Source organism: Neovison vison, chromosome 5 (genome assembly GCF_020171115.1).
Source record: "Neovison vison isolate M4711 chromosome 5, ASM_NN_V1, whole genome shotgun sequence".
Classification (NCBI taxonomy): Eukaryota; Metazoa; Chordata; class Mammalia; order Carnivora; family Mustelidae; genus Neogale; species Neogale vison.
Genome location: NC_058095.1, coordinates 38,477,574 through 38,495,686, shown reverse-complemented (window position 1 = coordinate 38,495,686; position 18,113 = coordinate 38,477,574). Strand labels below are relative to the sequence as shown.

At 50.1% G+C, this 18,113-nt stretch overlaps 2 protein-coding genes across 3 annotated transcripts in view; both read right to left on the bottom strand.

Annotated features, from left to right (window-relative positions):
• Positions 1-3,457: 3,457 nt before the first annotated feature.
• On the bottom strand, positions 3,458-9,405 carry SUPT4H1 (SPT4 homolog, DSIF elongation factor subunit). The gene is made up of 5 exons (XM_044248596.1): positions 9,238-9,405; positions 8,572-8,678; positions 4,535-4,590; positions 4,205-4,258; positions 3,458-3,827 (listed from the first exon to the last, which is right to left on the bottom strand). Exons 1-5 carry the CDS (start codon positions 9,304-9,306, stop codon positions 3,760-3,762), a joined length of 354 nt encoding a protein of 117 aa, XP_044104531.1. The 5' UTR covers positions 9,307-9,405; the 3' UTR covers positions 3,458-3,759.
• A 1,454-nt stretch (positions 9,406-10,859) lies between these two features.
• Positions 10,860-18,113, bottom strand: part of RNF43 (ring finger protein 43) — a 63,506-nt gene continuing 56,252 nt past the window's right edge. For both annotated transcript variants that reach the window (XM_044248594.1, XM_044248595.1), the window contains 4 exons: positions 17,704-17,865; positions 17,099-17,201; positions 14,919-16,268; positions 10,860-12,305 (listed from right to left, as the gene is read on the bottom strand). In XM_044248594.1, coding sequence (XP_044104529.1) covers positions 12,262-12,305; positions 14,919-16,268; positions 17,099-17,201; positions 17,704-17,865 — 1,659 coding nt within the window. In that variant the 3' untranslated portion in view covers positions 10,860-12,261. The remainder of the gene's footprint in view (positions 12,306-14,918; positions 16,269-17,098; positions 17,202-17,703; positions 17,866-18,113) is intronic.

The window sequence follows — 18,113 nt, the reverse complement described above, 5'->3', positions numbered from 1 at the left end:
TATAATTATCCTCGGGATCCCCTTGGGTCTCCTTTTCCACCCCCAGCCATCACTGGTGACCACTATCCTGCCGCCTGAAGCAGTTTTGTAGAAAAGAAATGGTTTGAGTAGTCAAGTGACTGGGAGGCAGGGGCAATGTCCCTAATTGGATATGCACGTGTCCTTTCATCACAAGTCTGTTGCAGTGGACTGTGAAGGGGCCATAATTGGGCTGCAGATGGAGGTAGTGAGTAGGGAAAAAACAGAAGAGGTTGAGGTATATGGGGCAGAGGTCAGCAGATACCTAAGAACTGCTGGCGTAGAAAAGAAGATGCAGCCAGGTGGGAACTGGGGGAGGGCTGGACCTGTTTCCCAATGTCCTGCATAGGGGTCCTTGAGTAAATTCTAAGGGTCACCTCCCTGGTCCCTTCCCCCACACTGCCTCCCACTCTTTGGATAATTTGGGGACTAGAGATGTAAGATGTGGGGTGTTTGGGGGACTCAATGTATAGGGACATGTAACTCTCACTTATAATGAACCTCATGCTGGTTCTGTGGAATCCTCATGAAGGGAGCAAGTCCACTGCATGTGGGGGGAACTATGTTGGAAGGAGTTAGTAGCCCTAAACTGGGTGTGAGCAACGCATTTCTTGAGTTCAGGCTCTACTTCTTGATCATGGCCAAGTCATTTTAACTTTGACCCTTAGTCTCCTCATCCTGACATAAGGATGTTAACTATGATAACAGGGGTTTCGTGAAGATCAAATCAGATAATGGACATGAAAGCCCTTTTGTCAACAGTAAAACATCATTTAAATGACAAGTTTTACTGATAAACACGAAGGAGACTTCCAAAGTAAGATACTAGTCTGTGCTTCAACATTACATACCCGTTTTACGTACTCACAGGATCAGGTGTCAGGGAGGGGACATGAGGATTGAATGGCAGGTTATAGACAGGCTTGGAGTGAGAGGGCATGGCCATGCCCAGAGGAAATAGGCCAAACCTAAAGATTCCACCCTGAGTTTACTCTCCCCCAGCCCATCCCAGTTACTCTTCTGAAACAGCTCCCTTCTAAAACCAGAATGTTCTAACCCTCGTTCTGACCCTAGCCACCAACGGTTGCCTAGGAACAGAGACCACGTTCAGCAATGAACTGCTACTGAGTCTGTTTTTATTTTTTTAACCCTATGGGCAGTAGTTGGTGGGAAGAAGAGAATAAGGAATAAGCAGACAAGGAGGGCAGCCTGGTCACTAGCCTGGCTCGCATCTGTCATTGTGGAACTAAAGAAGAGGAGCCTTGCCTTTCTGAAGTAGGGCAGCCCAACGACTGAGCAGAAGACCAAGACCCTGGGTAGGTGTGGGACCTCCGTGGTCAGAATGGGGCTGAACCTGACAGGAGCAAGGAGCAGGGCATGGCCCTCAACGATGTGTGATGCAGGGTAGCAGTAGCTGAGACCTCCTTGTCCGCGTAGTGCCCCTCCCTCCTGAGAAGCCTTTAAGAACCAGCAGTGCCTCTTGCAGTTTCTTTGTGTTCCCTGCAGTGGGTGGACTCGAGCACCGTATAGCCTGTCTGGGCTGCCGGGCAGCACCATAAGCAGCTCCCATGACCAGAAACAGCAAGAAAGCGAACTGAGAAGCAGCTTCCATGCAGAGCCCACTTGGCACCGAGTCCGTGACACCCGGTTTCCAGACTGGGCACCCCTCCCCCACAACCCTCGGGGCCTGTGTCTTTCGCTTCCTGCGAGGCTAACAGTTAGGTCGTCAGCTCGGTGTGGGGCTGAGGCAGCCTGAGTGTGGTTATTTGTGTACAGATCCTCTTGCCTCCCCTCCCCACAACTGTTTCCATTCTCACCGAGCAGCCACGTCCGGGTCAGACATGCAGGACAGCAGCTGGGGATTTCCAAGGGACTTTTTGAGAAAAGCCAGTGAAAGTTGGGTGTTGGCTGCATGGCCTAGGCACTCTTGCTGAAACCCACTTCTCTCCAGATCCTAAGGCTGGCCTGGTGGGGCTACTTCCCAAGGATCCTTTCAGACTGAAATTATATAGAAACCACCACCCCTTGAGCTCTTTCAGTTTGCTGGGCTGGAGAAATCCTTTTAAAACAGCTGAAACTGGGGTTAACGGACCACTCTTTCAGAGCTTGAGGGCATCAGCAAAACAGTTCTGGTTTGAGGAGGATCTGTGAGTGACCTAAGCATCCTGGGCCACTTCCAGCTGCCCTCGCAGGGGCCTCTGAGCAGGGGTGGGAGCGGCGGAGGGTCACTGGAGAATCAGCTCCTCTCTCTCCTTCCCACACACTCCAGGCCACAGGGAACAAGAGACACAAACTCACTAGCAGCACCAGGTGGCTACGGGCAGAGCCCTAGTGTAGGCACCTCTGCTAGTGAGTCAGGAGCTCATTCTGCAGCAGGGATTTTCAGCATTTCTCCCACTATTTGATTAACTGTGTGCTTACTATATACATTAAAGAACAGCTAATAAAAAGAGAGTAAATGAATTTTACTTTTCATAAAACCTAAGTTTCAGAATTTTCATACTGCTTTGTTTTTGTAATAACAAAACTAAGGTAAACAGGGCGTTACTGTTGTTTTACAGATGGAGAACAAGAAACCTAGGAAATCAACAGGATAGTGATAGGATTCTTTGTGGAGATTAAAGTAAGATTTCTGGGGGCACCTGGGTGGCTCAGCGGGTTAAACCTCTGCCTTCGGCTCAGGTCATGATCTCAGGGTCCTGGGATCGAGCCCCACATCGGGCTTTCTGTTCGGCAGGGAGCCTGCTTCCCCCTCTCTCTCTGCCTGCCTCTCTATTTGTGATCTCTCTGTCAAATAAATAAATAAAATCTTTAAAAAAATAAAATAAAATAAGATTTCTGGTAAATTTTTCATTCTAAAACAAATAATTCACCTTGACCAACAACCTGATATCAAAGCCCCCTATTAGGCCAGAGGGGCAGGGGAGATGCCCAACTCCTACAAAGGCATAAACTAACTGGACCAAGATCCAGCAGCCACCTGAGGGTCTCCAGATGAAGAAACACAGTGGAATGTGTGTAAGTGGGCAAGGGAGGGTCATGGCCTAAGGTAGAGGAAGAACAGTAAAAAGAAGGAAAAAAAGGGAGGGAAGAGTAGTAATAAATATGGCCAACAGGCAAAGAATACTGAGAAGCCTCAGACTTTCTTTCAAGACACTTGCTGTGCCAGGTCTAGAGCAAGTCTGCAACCCCCACATGCCAGGACTACCAGCCTGATGGGGCTGCCTAGACTCAGGACCACCACCAAGGTGGTGAAAAGTCTGAAAGCAGACCTTCCAACAAGACCCGACGAAGCACACTAGAAAGGATGCAACTTTGGAAGGCTGAAAGATGGATATCAGGGAGCTGGAGGACCTCTGTTGCTCCAGGAAAGTGCTTACAGAGTTAGGTGAGTTCTTCCTAAAAAGGAGGTCAAAAGGAGGAGGCAAGGCATCTGTCATGGGTTTAAGAACTTTCCTAGGGGTTCATGTTTATTGGCATCTGACCCAGAGTCCTACTCATGGGTAAGGGCAAAAAACAGGTCTCCTACCCCCCATTCAAGTCAGTCTCTGTTAATCCACCAGCTCAAACCACCCCACCCCCACCAGCAGTCCAAAGGTAAAATGGCTCAGGGACTCAACAGTCTGCTGAGTCTCAGAGTTGGAGGGGAAAGTCTCTGAAGTTCTGTCCATTTAGTTCCATAACAAAAAATAAGCAGACGCAGGAGGCGGGGAGCAAAGATGCTGGCAGCCACGTACATTGCTAGGTCTTTATAGCCGTGTCTCTGGATTTGTAGGCCACTCCTCGACTTTTCAGCTCTCGCACGATTCCTGCAGCAGGAAAAGAAACAGCTCTGTGACGGAGGAATATTCCAGAGGATAAGAAAGGTATCTCTACTACCACTTTGGTGGGGGGCGGGAAAGGGAGAAAGGAAGGAAGGTGTTCCTAAGCAAAATGGAGTTCCTTTCTACACAGCTCATCAACAGTCCTGCTTGGTTGGCTTGTTACCACTGAAGATCCAGGCATGTGTTTGGCAATGACTGGGTAAGAATGAGAAGGAAAAGACTACACACTGTAGTCACCAAAACCAAGCGTTCTGGGGTCAAAATGCCTGGGTTCACATTCTAGCTCAGTACTAGCAGGATGACCTTGGGCAAGTTATTTAACCTCTCTGTGCCTCACTGGCTGCTATAATGATTATTATTACCTTGGGGAAGGCGACCAGTGACCGACACTGCATACACACCTGGCTTAAAGTTACCTATGACAGAAGAAGAGAGATGGCAGTGAGAGTGAGTTAAGTCGAAAGACAAATGGAGGTTTAAGCTAAAAATGAAAGGAATGCTTTAACTCCAAGAGAAGAGCAAACACTTCTTTTGGCTCCCATGTTAAGTGACGGGACAGGACCCTTTCCTCCTGTTTCCTACAACCCCAACTGTTTCATTCTGTGGCTATTTACCCCTGATTTAAGGCTCCCCCACCAGACCCAGCGGGCAGCAACAAGTAGGCCAGGATAAGGAGAAAGGGAGATACTTACTGACTCGCTGCCACTTCGAGACCCAACTGTCCTCTGGACTCATCATTGCAATGATTCTGGGAAAGGAAAAGTAAGTCAGCCTGAGCCTCTCCTACTAGAAAAGAGAGAGATGGAGGAAAATGTCCACTTCACTTTGCTTCCAGCCAGCAACAGTTCTGGGAGAGGAAACAAAGGAAAAAGCCAAGTATCGGCTTAGGAAAGAAAGCAGGGGAAGGGGCGCCTGGGTGGCTCAGTGGATTAAGCCGCTGCCTTCGGCTCAGGTCATGATCTCAGTGTCCTGGGATCGAGCCCCGCATCAGGCTCTTTGCTTGGTGGGAGCCTGCTTCTCTCTCTCTCTCTCTGCCTGACTCTCCGCCTGCTTGTGATCTCTCTCTCTGTCAAATAAATAAATAAAATCTTAAAAAAAAAAAAAAAAAAGAAAGCAGGGGAAATGGACTACTAATGCTGGGGACACTGACAAAGGTTCTTGGCCTGCCAAACACAGGTTAGTTGCCATTCCCAAAGGATTAGCTTATCAGGCTCAAAAGCATCCTTAGCCCAGATTCTCTGGGAAACAGGACAGCTTTTAAAAGTAGAAAGCCAGGGGCGCCTGGGTGGCTCAGTGGATTAAAGCCTCTGCCTTCAGCTCAGGTCATGATCCCAGGGTCCTGGGATCAAGGCCTGCATTAGGCTCTCTGCTCATCAGGGAGCCTGCTTCCCTCTCTCTCTCTCTCTCTGCCTGCCTCTCTGCCTACTTGTGATCTCTGTCAAATAAATAAATGAAATCTTTAAAACAACAACAACAAAAAAAGTAGAAAACCAGTTACAATTACAAGCAACACCACCACTAGGGGGCTGGGCCCTAGTGCAAAGGGGGAGGGTGAAGGACAAACATGCTTACGGGGTTACAAAAATAAGTTAGACTTAGCCAAGGTCTGCTCTGATGAGCTATACAGCCTAAGATGCATTTGGAGACCTCTCTCAGAATTATGTGGACTGAAACTCAAATACTGAGCTAATACACGACAAACACCTAGTATAGAGTAGGTGCTAAATAAGCATTAGTCCTCCTTATCTTACTCATTCTCCCCAGGATAGGTCTGATCCACAGGCAACAGAAAGGCCATTTAATAAGGGCTAGCAGGCTGCCACTTGAGCATGAAAGGTAAACACCAGGTACTTTCAGAAGCTACATTATGTCATTTCTGTCATTCATTCAATCAAATGCTTGCCTATTGTGACAGGTCTGTTATAGATACTGACATTTATCAACTGCCTTCTCAGTAACCATTCCCTCGGGGCGCCTGGGCGGGTGTCAATAAGCATCTGCCTTTGGCTTGGGTCATGGTCCCAGGGTCCTGGGACTGAGCCCTGCATCAGGCTCCCTGTTCAGCGGGAAGCCTGCTTCTCCCTCTCCCACTCCCCCTGCTTGTGTTCCCTCTCTTGCTGTTTCTCTCCCTGTGTGTCAAATAAATAAATAAGATCTTTTTAAAAAATAACCATTCCCTCTTCTTTTTGGCACCAATCTTGCATTCTTATTTAGGGAGCCTTCCTCCCCCATCCATATCCTACATTCTCAGCCACCTGCTGGGAGTGGAACTGACGCCACCCTCTGGGGTGGTTAAGTAGGGTAACACCTGCCCTGGCCTGACAGACTGACCAGAGGTAGCCACAGGCTGTTGTCTGGACCAATAGTATGTTCTCTTCTATTCTTCACAAGCAATCTTTCTAGCCTTACGGTGCCTGTCACCCCACCTTATGATTTAACTTTAACAGAATCCCCACCATTCTCCAAACATAGCTTGGTTTTCCCACCCCATGATTCTACTCAAATCATTCCCTTGTTTAGAATGCTTTTTCTAAAATGTTCTCTCACCTCAACCTCCTCAAAAATCCTGTACTTCTTTCCATCAGAGCCTGATTCACATAGTATCTCCTCAGCTTCTAGCTGAGTTCATGTGGCCCTCCTCTGAGCTCCTTTAGCCCTTGATATACCCACACTCCAAAATCTAATATGCACCAGAGTACACAAAAATAACTCTTACAACTCAACAATAAAAAGTCAAATAACCTGCTTGGAAAGTGGGCAAAGGATTTGAACAGACTTTTTTCTAAGATCTACAAAAGGCCAGTAAGCACATAAAAAGATGCTTTCACTTATCATTAGGGAAAAGCAATCAAAACCAAAACAATACCACTTCACGTCCAAGATGGTAGCCACTACCAAAACCAAAACAAAACATAAAACAAAACAAAAAAACAAAACAACAAAAAAAAAACAAGCGTTGGCAAGGGTGTAAAGAAACTGGAACCCCTGCACACAGCTGGTGGGAACAGAAAATGGTGCTGCCGCTATGAAACCAGTATTATGGCAGTTCCCCTAAATATTAAACAGAGAGACTCAGCAATTCCGCTTCTGGATATATACCCTAAAGAAATGAAAGCAGGGATTTGATCAGATTTTTGTAAACCCATGTTCACAGCAGCATTGTTCTTGACAGCGAAAAGATAGAAGCAACCCAAGAGTCTATCAACAGATGAGTGGATAAATTGTATTCAGCTTAAAAGAAAAATTCAGACGCATGCAACAATATGCATAACCTTGAATATGCAAAACCATTTCATTAACCATGTCTTCAAGGTTTATTGAAGACATGGTGGTTAATGAAATGAGCCAGGCACAAAAACACAAATATTTTATGATTCCACTTATATGAAGCACTCATAGTCCACTTCAAATTCACACAGCAAGAGGGGCACCTGGGTGGCTCAGCTGGTTAAGCATCTGCCTTTGGCTCAGGTCATGATCCTGGGGGTCCTGGGATTGAGCTCCATGTTGGGCTCCCTGCTCAGCTTCTCCCTCTCCCTCTGCCACTCCCCCTGCTTGTCCTCTCTCACATAAATAAAATCTTAAAACACAAACCCAAGAAATCCATACAGAAAGAAAGTAGAATGATAGTTGCCAGGGACTGTGGGAAGGACTCAATCGCACTACCCTGAGATCAAGAATTGGACACTTAGGGTCGCCTGGGTGGCTCAGTGGGTTAAAGCCTCTGCCTTCGGCTCAGGTCATGATCCCAGGGTCCTGGGATTGAGCCCTGCATCAGGCTCTCTGCTCGGCGGGGAGCCGGCTTCCCCCACCCTCTCTGCCTGTCTCTCTGCCTATTTGTGATCTCTGTCTGTCAAATAAATAAATAAAATCTTAAAAAAAAAAAAAAAGAATCGGACACTTAACTGACTAAGCCACTCAGGCACCCTTATGTGTAAATCCTTAACTGGCCTAGAGGCCAAAAGACAGTTATCTCCTTATTCCCCCCAAAGGACACTATTCTCTGGCTCCTACCTTGGAGGAAAAAACCCCCGGAGACCTGGTCACTTATGTTACTCTCATTTCCCTTTCTCCCCATTGGACAATCTCACCAAGGGACATATCTAACAGCATCAGTTTTCAGGTAATAATTTACCACTACTGTACCTTACCTTACCTTCATTTTCAGAAAGGATCTTCATGTATTTAACAAACATTTCTTGGCCTTTTGCCACCTTCTGGGCCCTGTGCCAAATCAGTGTGTACAAGATAAACACAGTCCCTACCACCAATGAGGTGACAGTCTAATGAAGAAATGTCCAGAAGTAAACAAAACCATAAACAAGTCATTGAAAATTTTCTAGTAGCCGCGTTTATAAGTAAAGACAAAAAGGTGAAATTAATTTCAATAACATTTCATTTAATCCAGTATATCCAAAGGATTATCATTTGAGTATATAATTAACAAAGTTAAAATACCTTACATTCTTTTTTCTTGTTCTAAATCTTGTCAATCTAGTGTATATTTTACAGGTGGAGCATAACTCAGTTTGGACTAGCCACATTTCAAGTGCTCAATGCCGAACATGCTAGTGGCTACTGTACTGGACAGCACAGGACTTTGTGAACATAACTTTGAGAACAACTAGGATCACGATCTCAAAAGTCTGCCTCACAGTTACTGGATGGGGTGGGGTGGAGTAGGATGGGAGTAACCAAAAAGTGAATGAAGGAATCTAGAGGAGTTTACCCATCAAAGGAAGAGCTGGTGCAGTCATATACCATCTCCCGGTTACCCTTCATCTGAAGATATGTGTCGCAATTGTCACAACCATCATATTCAAACTGGTCTATAGTCTGGGAGAGGGAAAGAAAGGGGTAGGGGTGAGCATAAACAAGGCCAAAAGAATGAGTAGCTCTCTCCATACTTCTACCTGGTCAAGTAGAAGCCTCCCTATGCTGGTTCTGCCTCATCAGGCTTTCCACCCACCACTCCTACAGCTCCATTTCTAAAGTTCCACCCACACCCTCACAGTCCTCCCTCTCTTGTTCCTAACTGCGTTTTACCTATTCCTTTCCCTAGTCTCCTCAGGGACAGACATCCTCTCTGACTACTCCCTCAGCTGCAGATCCCCACCCTCACCTGACTCTCAGTGGCCTTCGACTTCAACAGAAGTTCACTGAACGTCTGTTAAGAATCACACGTGTGCTAGCTAAGGATTCAAAGGAATCTAAAGACTGCCTGTGTTCTGCAGACTTAAACGATGGCCTCCAGCAGGTTCCCACATCCCCCTACGCCCCGCCAAACCCAGGGTCCCGGAACTTAATTTTCTCCTCGCTATCCCCCAGGCCCGTTCCACTTTTTCCCCCACCTTGATTCCCCCATCGCCCCTACAACCAGCTCCCCGAAGGACACCTTGACCAGCGAACACAGCAAACAAGCCCGCAGATGCCGCAGATCCTTCGGCACCGTCTCGAGGGCCATCCTCTCCGACAAAAGCACAGCAAAGAACTGGGCCACGGATTCCTCAGCCGCAGGAAGTAAACAGCGAATTACCCAGAACGCCTTCCACTTCCGGTGCCCAGGACTTCCTCTTCCTGTGTGGGAAGTCGCAGGTCCCAGTCACCGCCCCTCCACCCCCGCCCGTCCTACGGAGATGGTTTCTCCCGCCTGAAAGGCGGGACTGGCCGGGAGTCACCTGGGCCCGCGCGCGCGCCCGCCACCTGGGCCAGCGCGAGGGCGAGGCCGTGGCGGCCGTTGGGCCTGTGGGCAGGGCCCATGGGGGAGGGGCGGCGCGGCTGGCGCCTGCGCGGGAACGCGCCGCAGCCGGAGCCGGAATCCCGGCGGGGCGGGCCCTTTGATCTCGGTCCTTGGCAGTCGGCCGTTTGTCCCCTTAGGAGGATCCCAGATGCCAGCCGAGATCCTTTTTTGTCTTAACGTTTTAAAAAAGCGCAGGGCCATAGAGCCTACTGTCTCCCTCTGGGTTATCTCTGCCAAGAGGGAAAGAAATCAGGGACAGCCCCTTTCTTCCTGAGAGCAGTGTAGGGTTTCCATTTGCCGTCCGCCGGAACTGTGGCTTGTGAGCCGATGGCGCGTAATAGGCGTATTTATTTTTTAAAAACTCTCTACGTACTTTACTCGTTCCAGCTGATAATTTAGGCTTTGTGCATCTTTTAATCATTTAGACAGTTCCTTTACGTGAGAACATCTGTAGGGGATAGGAGAGTGTCTCCCCCCTGCCCCCACCTTCTAGAAAGCTAGATGCTTCTGTGCTCTGTGCTTCAAAACTGGGCAACGGATAATGACGACCCCTATGAAACATTTCCTGGAGAAGCAGAAGGGGTATTGTGCTTTGAAAAGCTATGTGGAATTCATACCAACTTAGCAGTAGCTCTGGATCCTCACAGTGGTCCCAGGAGTAGGCAGAGCACAGTCATTTGTGTTTATCAGAATTGGAGCTCTGGGATATAAGTAGGTAGTTTCAAGCCCCCATGTTCTGTCCTCCCAACCAGGCCTCTAAACTGAAACAGAGCTTCTTCAAGGCGGGTTGGTGGGGCTGCTGTTTGTACCCCTGCCATGCTTTGTTCAGATGGGCTCTATGACTGGGGTCAGAATGTTCTCCAGCGTTGGATACCTTCCGCCTCCAAATAATGCTTTCACTCTTACCTGGGGAGCCCTGCCACAACTCTGTGAAGTAGGCCTATTTTATGGGTGGAAAAGTGAGGCAAAGAGTATTTGCTACAGGTTACAAAGTCATTGAAGCATCACAAGAGTGTGAAGTAAAAGGTACAATAATAATACAGATAGCAACTGGACCACAGAATCCAGTCATGTTTTCCTCCCTTTCCTGATCTCACTAAACCATGCTTTTAGGGGCATACAAACCAATGCTTGTTGCCTAGCCCACCACTCTGTCCTATCCCTTTCTAAGTCAGAGGCTAACCTCTGATACCAGAAATAATTTACTTCTGTCAATGTAGAAGATGAAACCGTTACCGTGAGTGACCATCATGACAGAACAAAACCACGAGACCAGACCGCATTTATGGATAAATATATTAGCAAATAAATACATTTCTCAACATAGTGCCTGATTCAAGCGTCTTTCTGTCTGGTTCAGATATAAATACCCATGTGGGTGCCTAGGTGCTAGTTCCCCACTGACTTTGAGGGAAGAAGTTTCCCAGGTAGGGTCCTGTGTCCATTTAGCTCCCACATTCACATTCCAAATGGGATAATGCCTGAGGAGCCAGCAATGGTCCAGCTACCCTGGGGTGAATGTCACCCTCAGAGGGCCCCTCAGCCCTTGCCCACTCGGCGCCAGCTACCCGGGCCAGATGTCCTGCATGCACAACCTCTTGCATGTACACTTTCCTGGGTGTCCGTGTATGTATGGCTTATCATGGGAAGCGGGGCCTTGGAGCCATCTAAACCCAAATGTCCCACTTTGCTTTTCCTTTGTTTGCCCCCGTTCCTCATCCCTGCTCTGAGAGAAAACTCTGAGAAAAGAACTCATCATTGTCCCTGTTCAGCTGTAATTCTGTCTTTTCTACCTTCATTCCATCCTCCCTCTTCTAGATGAAGTCCAGCAGAAATCCTCTTCTTTCCACCTACTTTGGGACATTGAGATAGGCAACTTCCAGGAAAGAATTATTCCCTCCCCCACTACCCCCACTCCCAAGCCCCAGAGGAACTGGGGCTGCTAGAGTGACGAGGGAGTTTGAAAGTCGGAGGCTTCATCCCAGGTTCTTCAGGGCACTGTACTGCTTTAGGGACAGAACTCCACACCCTGGCTTCCCAGAGCCTCCCCTCTGACTTAAGAGAGTGGGTGTGACAATTAAAGACAAGAAGAGAAGAACATTCTCCCTTATGCACCAGGGCAGGTACTGCCTGGAGAAGCTGCACAGTCTCTCTTTTTAGGGCTCAGGGCTCATCTACGTTCCTGATCTGTTTGCAAAGAAGGAAAATGACATAAGCCGAGGTTGCTGCTGATGCAGCAGCTTTACCAAGGCATCAAAGCTGGTGTGCAGGACTCACCCAAGAGAGGAGGTAAAGAAGGACCCTTGACAGGTGTGCACATGAGGCTTGGGACTAGGAAGACCAGCTGGGCCTGGGGAAAACAGCAGCACCTTTATAACACCTATCCACCCATACCCAGTTTCCTGTTCTCAAAAGACAGCCTTTAAGGGAGCCGGCCCACATAGGGAGTAGCTGGCTGCCCCACTGGACACAGGCTTGCTGACTGCAGACGCGTTCTGCACTCAAGGTCCAGCGCTGGGAGCAGGGAGCACCTGCCACCCACCACCACCACTCCTCTTCCGGAGGTGCCAGGAAGTATGGCCCCAAAGAGGGGTGTTTTCTGAGGTCCTTTCTTCACTCTGTGCCAGGTAGGGCCAAGTCATCCAAGTATGCTCTTGGTTGGAGCTAGGTCTGAGCATCTCACACAGCCTGTTCACACAGCTCCTCAGTCTCCTCCTCTGAGCCTGCATTTAGAGAGAGGAGGGAAAGAGGTCACTGAGGGTCAGGCCAGCTGCTTTCCTGTCCCACCTGCAAGACAGTATGGCTGGGAGAGAGCTACAGAGAGGGAGGAGCAGGGAATGTATCCAGAAGGGGCAACTAGATTGAAAGCCGGGAGGGGCCCCAGCTGGGATAAAGGGGAGAGAAAAACAAAAAAGCTCAAGAAAGAGAAACATACATAGCAACCAGTGTGTTGTAATTACTTACTATTTGCTCATTAACCCAGTAAATACTTATTAAGCAGTTGTGAATCTGGTCTGTTACCATATGCCAAATAGAAGAATAAGCAGGGAGCTGACAATCTTGTAGAAGAGAGGGTGTGCATGCGAAGGGAAATTATGCAGTGGGATGGGAATGGATCATAAGACCTTTCCTGGAAAGGGGACAGATCATATTCAAGTGGAGCAATCAGGAAGGGCTTCCTGAAAGTGCAGATAAATGAGCTAGTTGGGCAGAAATGGATAAGAACTGGATTTCTGGGAAGAGAAAGGCAGCAGAATATTCTGGGTTATAGGGACTGCGAGAAGTGTTTACTAGATTTGGCAAGGGAAGGGGAAGACTGAAAAATAAAGGAGGAGGAAGGAGGAAGGAGGATGGGGGCTACTCGGTGCTAGAGCCTCGAAGACCAAACAGGCTCGGTTTTTGTTTACTGTGGAAAAACAACATGTGGAAATTTCTGTACAGGTTGTTTAGAGACAACGAGCCTGGCAGCAGCAAATGAGCAGGGCCCAGCTTTCATGGCCGTGTAAGAGGGGAAGGAAGAGCTAGGAGGCTCCTGCTTTGGTCTTTAGGCTGCATGGAAGACATGGGCAGGGACCATGTCTCTTTCTTCTTCTTCTTCTTTTTTTTTTTTTTTAAGATTTTATTTATTTATTTATTTGACAGAGAGAGAGAGAGAGAGATCACAAGTAGGCAGAAAGGCGGGCAGAGAGGGGGTGGGGAAGCAGGCTCCCTGCTGAGCAGAGAGCCCGATGCGGGACTCGATCCCAGGACCCTGAGATCATGCCTGAGCCGAAGGCAGAGGCTTAACCCACTGAGCCACCCAGGCGCCCCCATGTCTCCTTCTTCTGAAAGAGAAGGTAAAAAACTCTCAGGGACAGAGTTAACAGAACCTGGTGCTGACTGGATTTGAGGAGCAGGGAAGAGGGAGGTGTCCAAACCAGTTCTGTGTACGGGAGAGAGGGGAGGTGCTGGTCTGGTTCCAGTAGCCATGAGAGAGCCCACGTGACAGGGTCCAAATGGATCATCAAACACATGACCAAAGCTTGCTTTACATGGCTCCAAGGAAGCCATGGTTTTCTCTACTGTCACTGTGTACATGCCTTTGACTGCATAGACCTGGATCTCCCGGATGACAAAATCTATGTCCTCAGCGCCTAGCCTGGAACCTAGCCCATAGCAAGCATCGAGCGCAGGAAGAAAAAAGGAGGGAAGAAATGAATGAATGAATGATAAAAGCTCTAGGTCTTGACTGTAGGGTTCCTAGACTGAGAGGTCTTATATTTCGGGAACTTTGGGTTCCCTTTTGGGGTGCCTAGGGAGAGCTATAAGCAAAGAGCTGTGTCATCCAAACCATGGGAGAAGATGGGGGAAAAATGGGGAGGCTGCTCTGGAGAAGGAAGAGGATTTGAGCAAATAAACACCACATTTAAATGGAGGATTTACATTATCAGTACTGGCTGTTAATACAATTATCAGGGATGCACTGAGCCCCAGGAGAATAAGGTTGGGCTTATTAACAAGGGTGCTCAGAAGGGAAGCCTTAGTTGTTCTTTTACCCCAGGGGGAGAGGAGAAAACCTAAGGACTCCCAGGTTGCTGGGAACCATCCATGATTTTTTTTCTTTTCTTCCTTTCTTCCCCGCCCCCCCCCACTTTTTAAAAAAATAATTTCCATAGCTCTTCTCATATGGCCTAGTGTTACAGATAACTGCAATTATTTCCCCTCCAAGACCTCACATTGGCTGGGATTACAGCTATCAGTAAGTACTTCTCCATGCTGTCCCTCAAGAGCAAGGAACACTTCTTGGCCTTCTTTGTTATCTAAAGCTTATAACTGGGGACGCCTGAGTGGCTCGGTCAGTGAAGCCCCTGACTCTTGGCTTCTGCTTGGCTCATTATCTTGGGGTGGTGGGATCAAGCCCCATGTGAGACTCCATGCTCAGCAGGGAGTCTGCTTAAACATTCTCTCCCTCTGCCCCTCCCTGCTCCCCTTCTCAAATAAATAAATCTTTAAAGCTGATAATTGAACTGCGGGCACAGCTTGACTATTTATTACAATATTGAAACACTTAAATTTGAGCTGTTGCCTCAAACCACCGCAAGTGCTATCTGATGTTTCCTCCACGCTGGTGCTTCCCCCGAGATCGCCCTCTGCTCTGGCAACTAAAGGACCAACACCTGGCAGAGTCAGAGTACCTCGGCCAGCATTCTGCGCTATGCCTGCTGTTCAGGATTTTGAATGTTACCCCACTGCACCCTTCTCAGCTGCTGTCAACCCCCTTGTTGGCTGACTTCCCCCATCCTGCAGAAACCTCCGGTATCCGCTCCTCACCACACCCTCTTCCCCTGAAAACTCACCAGGCTGGGCTGGCGGCAGCTGGCAGTGAGGGTAAGGGCATGGCCTGCCCTCTGGGGTGCCAGAACTCCATTCAGAAGGCCCCTCTCCAGGTGGGTGTGGTCCTAGGGACTGGCGTGGAGTCAGACACAACCACACTGGCTGTGAACTTGAGTAACAAGGGCCTGGGCTTTCTGGCAGCAGCCTCCCGTCCAGGCCCGGAGGCCCAAAGATCAACGGGTGGGCCTCCGGGGACCAAGGGTACGCCAAGCTGGTACCGTAATGGGGAAAAATCTGGCAAGCTGGGTGCGCCGTTAAGTCCTGGGGCTGAGCGGCAGGGGTGGGCTCTGAGAGGCCCCCCCGCCTTTTCCTCTGTGGGTGTCGAACGGGGAGGCTGGATTTCTGCAAATGGAAGAGGCTGCTGGGACTGGGGCTGGCGGGATCAGCTGAGCCCGGGGCTGCCTCCAGGAGGGCCCTGGGCCGTTGTGGGTTGGGGAGCTGCCCTGCAGGGGCAGTTAGGTTGGATCTGGCAGCCTGCTGATCAGGGGAAGGCGGCTCCGGCTGGGGCTGTGTCTGAGCAACGGCAGGCCTGGCCTGGGGGACCCCAGTTTCTGGGCCAGGCTTCCGGCCATGCCACTGGAAGCGCTTTTTGTAGTGGTGGTGCCGGTGGCGGTGGTAGTGGATGTGGCTGGAAACCTGGCTTTCCCCTGTGGGCACCACGGAATCCAAAGACCGGGGCCGGGAGGTCATGCAGGGCCGTGTTTCCTCTCCCCGGGGCTCCCCTTCCGGGCTGCAGTACACCAAGGGGTCAAAGTCACTGCTCAGGGAGCTGCGGAAGGTAGAGCTGCTGCCATGAATGCCCTGTAGACTGATGTCTGTGCAGTTGACCACTGAGTCACTAGAGGAGCCGTGGCAGGGCCCCGAGCTAGAGTCACTGGCGGGCCCGTCGGCCATGTAGCCACTGCGCTCCGTGCGGTAGCTCTCTCCAGAGCCGCTGCTGTCGTGAGGCCTGGCCCGGCGTGCGGGTGCTGGGCACACCGAGGGGTGCTGCGACATGCGTCGGAGCGGGCTCAGCCCCCAGCCCTGCGCGTAGGGGTGCTGGGCCACTGCCAGGCGTTGCTGCTCGCCCGGAGCCCTGGGGTGTGGGGCTCTGGGGACGCGGTGGTGCCGGGGGGCTGTGCCTGGCTCCTGGGAGGTTAGGAAGGGGCCAGGTCGTGGGGGCCGAGCCACTGCCCCCCGGGAAGGGCCTAGCACATAGGCAGCAGGCAGGTGGTAGTGTGCATGGCCAGGATGCTGGCGAATGAGGTGCAGTCTCCGGCCTGGTTCCTGGTAAGAGCGAGAAGGTCCCAGGGACTGAGGAAATGAATCTCCCTCTGGAAGAAAGAACCAAGAGCATGGGTGTTTGACTCCATCAATGGGGCAGCAGCCCCATTCAAGCCGTAGCTGCATGTTCAGTCAGAGTTGGGGGACCAGAACATTCCCAATCTGCCTGTGCCCTGGGACACCCTGGCTCCTTCCAGCCAGTCTCTCTCCCTGGGGGCTCCATCCCCACTCCTTCCACCAGCCCATGTGGGGCCCTTTCACTCAGGGCCACCACTGGCCTGTAGCATACTTTGGGTAAATTAGAAAAAGGCTCTCTTTCCTCAAGATACTTTACTTTCATCTTTCAGGAAATTTCCATACTATCCTGGTTTTGTTAGAATAAGATACTTTATTGCCAGAAACTCAGAATTATAAATACACAAACCACCCAGATTTGGAATCAACAAAGTTGTCATAAAAATACGATTTTTAGGGACGCCTGGGTGGCTTAGTCGGTTAAGCCACTGCCTTCGGCTCAGGTCATGATCCCAGGGTCCTGGAATTGAGCTCCACATCGGGCTCCTTGCTCAGCAGGGAGCCTGCTTCTCTCTCTGCCTCTGCCTGCTGCTCTGCCTACTTGTGCACTCTCATTCTCTCTCTCTCTCTCTGACAAATCAATCAATCAATAAATAAAATCTTTAAAAAAAAAAAGATTTTTAAAGTAACAAAGAAGTCTACAATGTGAACTGTGGTTTGTTCCCCTTCATAGGAAGTACCCTTGAGCCGTGCACATCCTGAAGAATTGTTAAGGGAGACCGGCATTCCCCTCAGCTTCAAGGCAAGACGCTCTGACCCACCCTTCTGCCCCAGCACACAGCAGAGTGCACAGCCCATCTCCTACCTACGATGTTGAACATGCAAAGAGGGCAAGTCCGGTGCTGATGGAGCCAGGGGTCCACACACACACGATGGAACTCATGGAGGCAGGAAATGACCCGTAGCTCCTGTGGAACACAAGGGGGTCCGAACCAAAGTTACCTGTAGCTGCAGCGGTAAAATGGGGTCTCCCTTCTTGCTGTGACCTTGTAAAATACCATAGTAGCCTAGAAATGGTAAGGGCTTTGGCGTCAGGTTAACCTGACTCTTGCCACTTGGCTGCATTACCTTGGGCAAGTTCCTTAACAGTATTCTGCTCTAAAATGAGGATAAAAAGAAAATCTACCCCCACCGGGCATTATCATGAGGCTGACACAAGATCATGGCTCTGAAGCACCCACTGCAAAGCCTGGCACGTGGCCACACTGAACAAGGCCTAGCTCTCCGTCCCTGGAAGACCAAGGAAAGAGCCAGAGATCAGGGCTGTCCCCTCCCTCTGCCTCACGCAAGATACACAGGGCACAGATGCAAGCAGGGAAACAGCCTTCAGTGCCCTGCCCAGCCTCCTGTGCAAGCGTCCCTCCCCCCGCCCAGTCACGTCACAAAGGGCAAGCTCGAAGCTCGCCTTACCTGGCCCTCAGAGAACTCCTCCAGGCAGATGGCACACACGGGGGCTGAGCTACAGCTGCTGCTCGAGTCTGGCCACTCAGCCCGAGCCCTCCCACAGCTGGCCCGGTACCTCCTGGTGGCCAGCTGGCTGATGGCCCAGGCGGTTCGCTGTTGAAGGGGATCCTGGGAAGAGGGCTGGGGCTCAGACTAGGGCAAGGGCTCCTTGCCCAAGGGTTCCTTGTCCCTCACCCCGGGACTGGACTGGGTTCCCAGTCACCCAGCGAGACCACACAGCCCACTGACTATCCCTAGGTGTCTGTCCCTTTCGAGCTCTTACACGGCTCTGCCAAGCCAGCCAGGCCTTCCTACCCCAGCCCCATTCATACCACCAAGTCTTCCTTTCCTTGATGGGCTGGAAGAGAAGTTTTTCA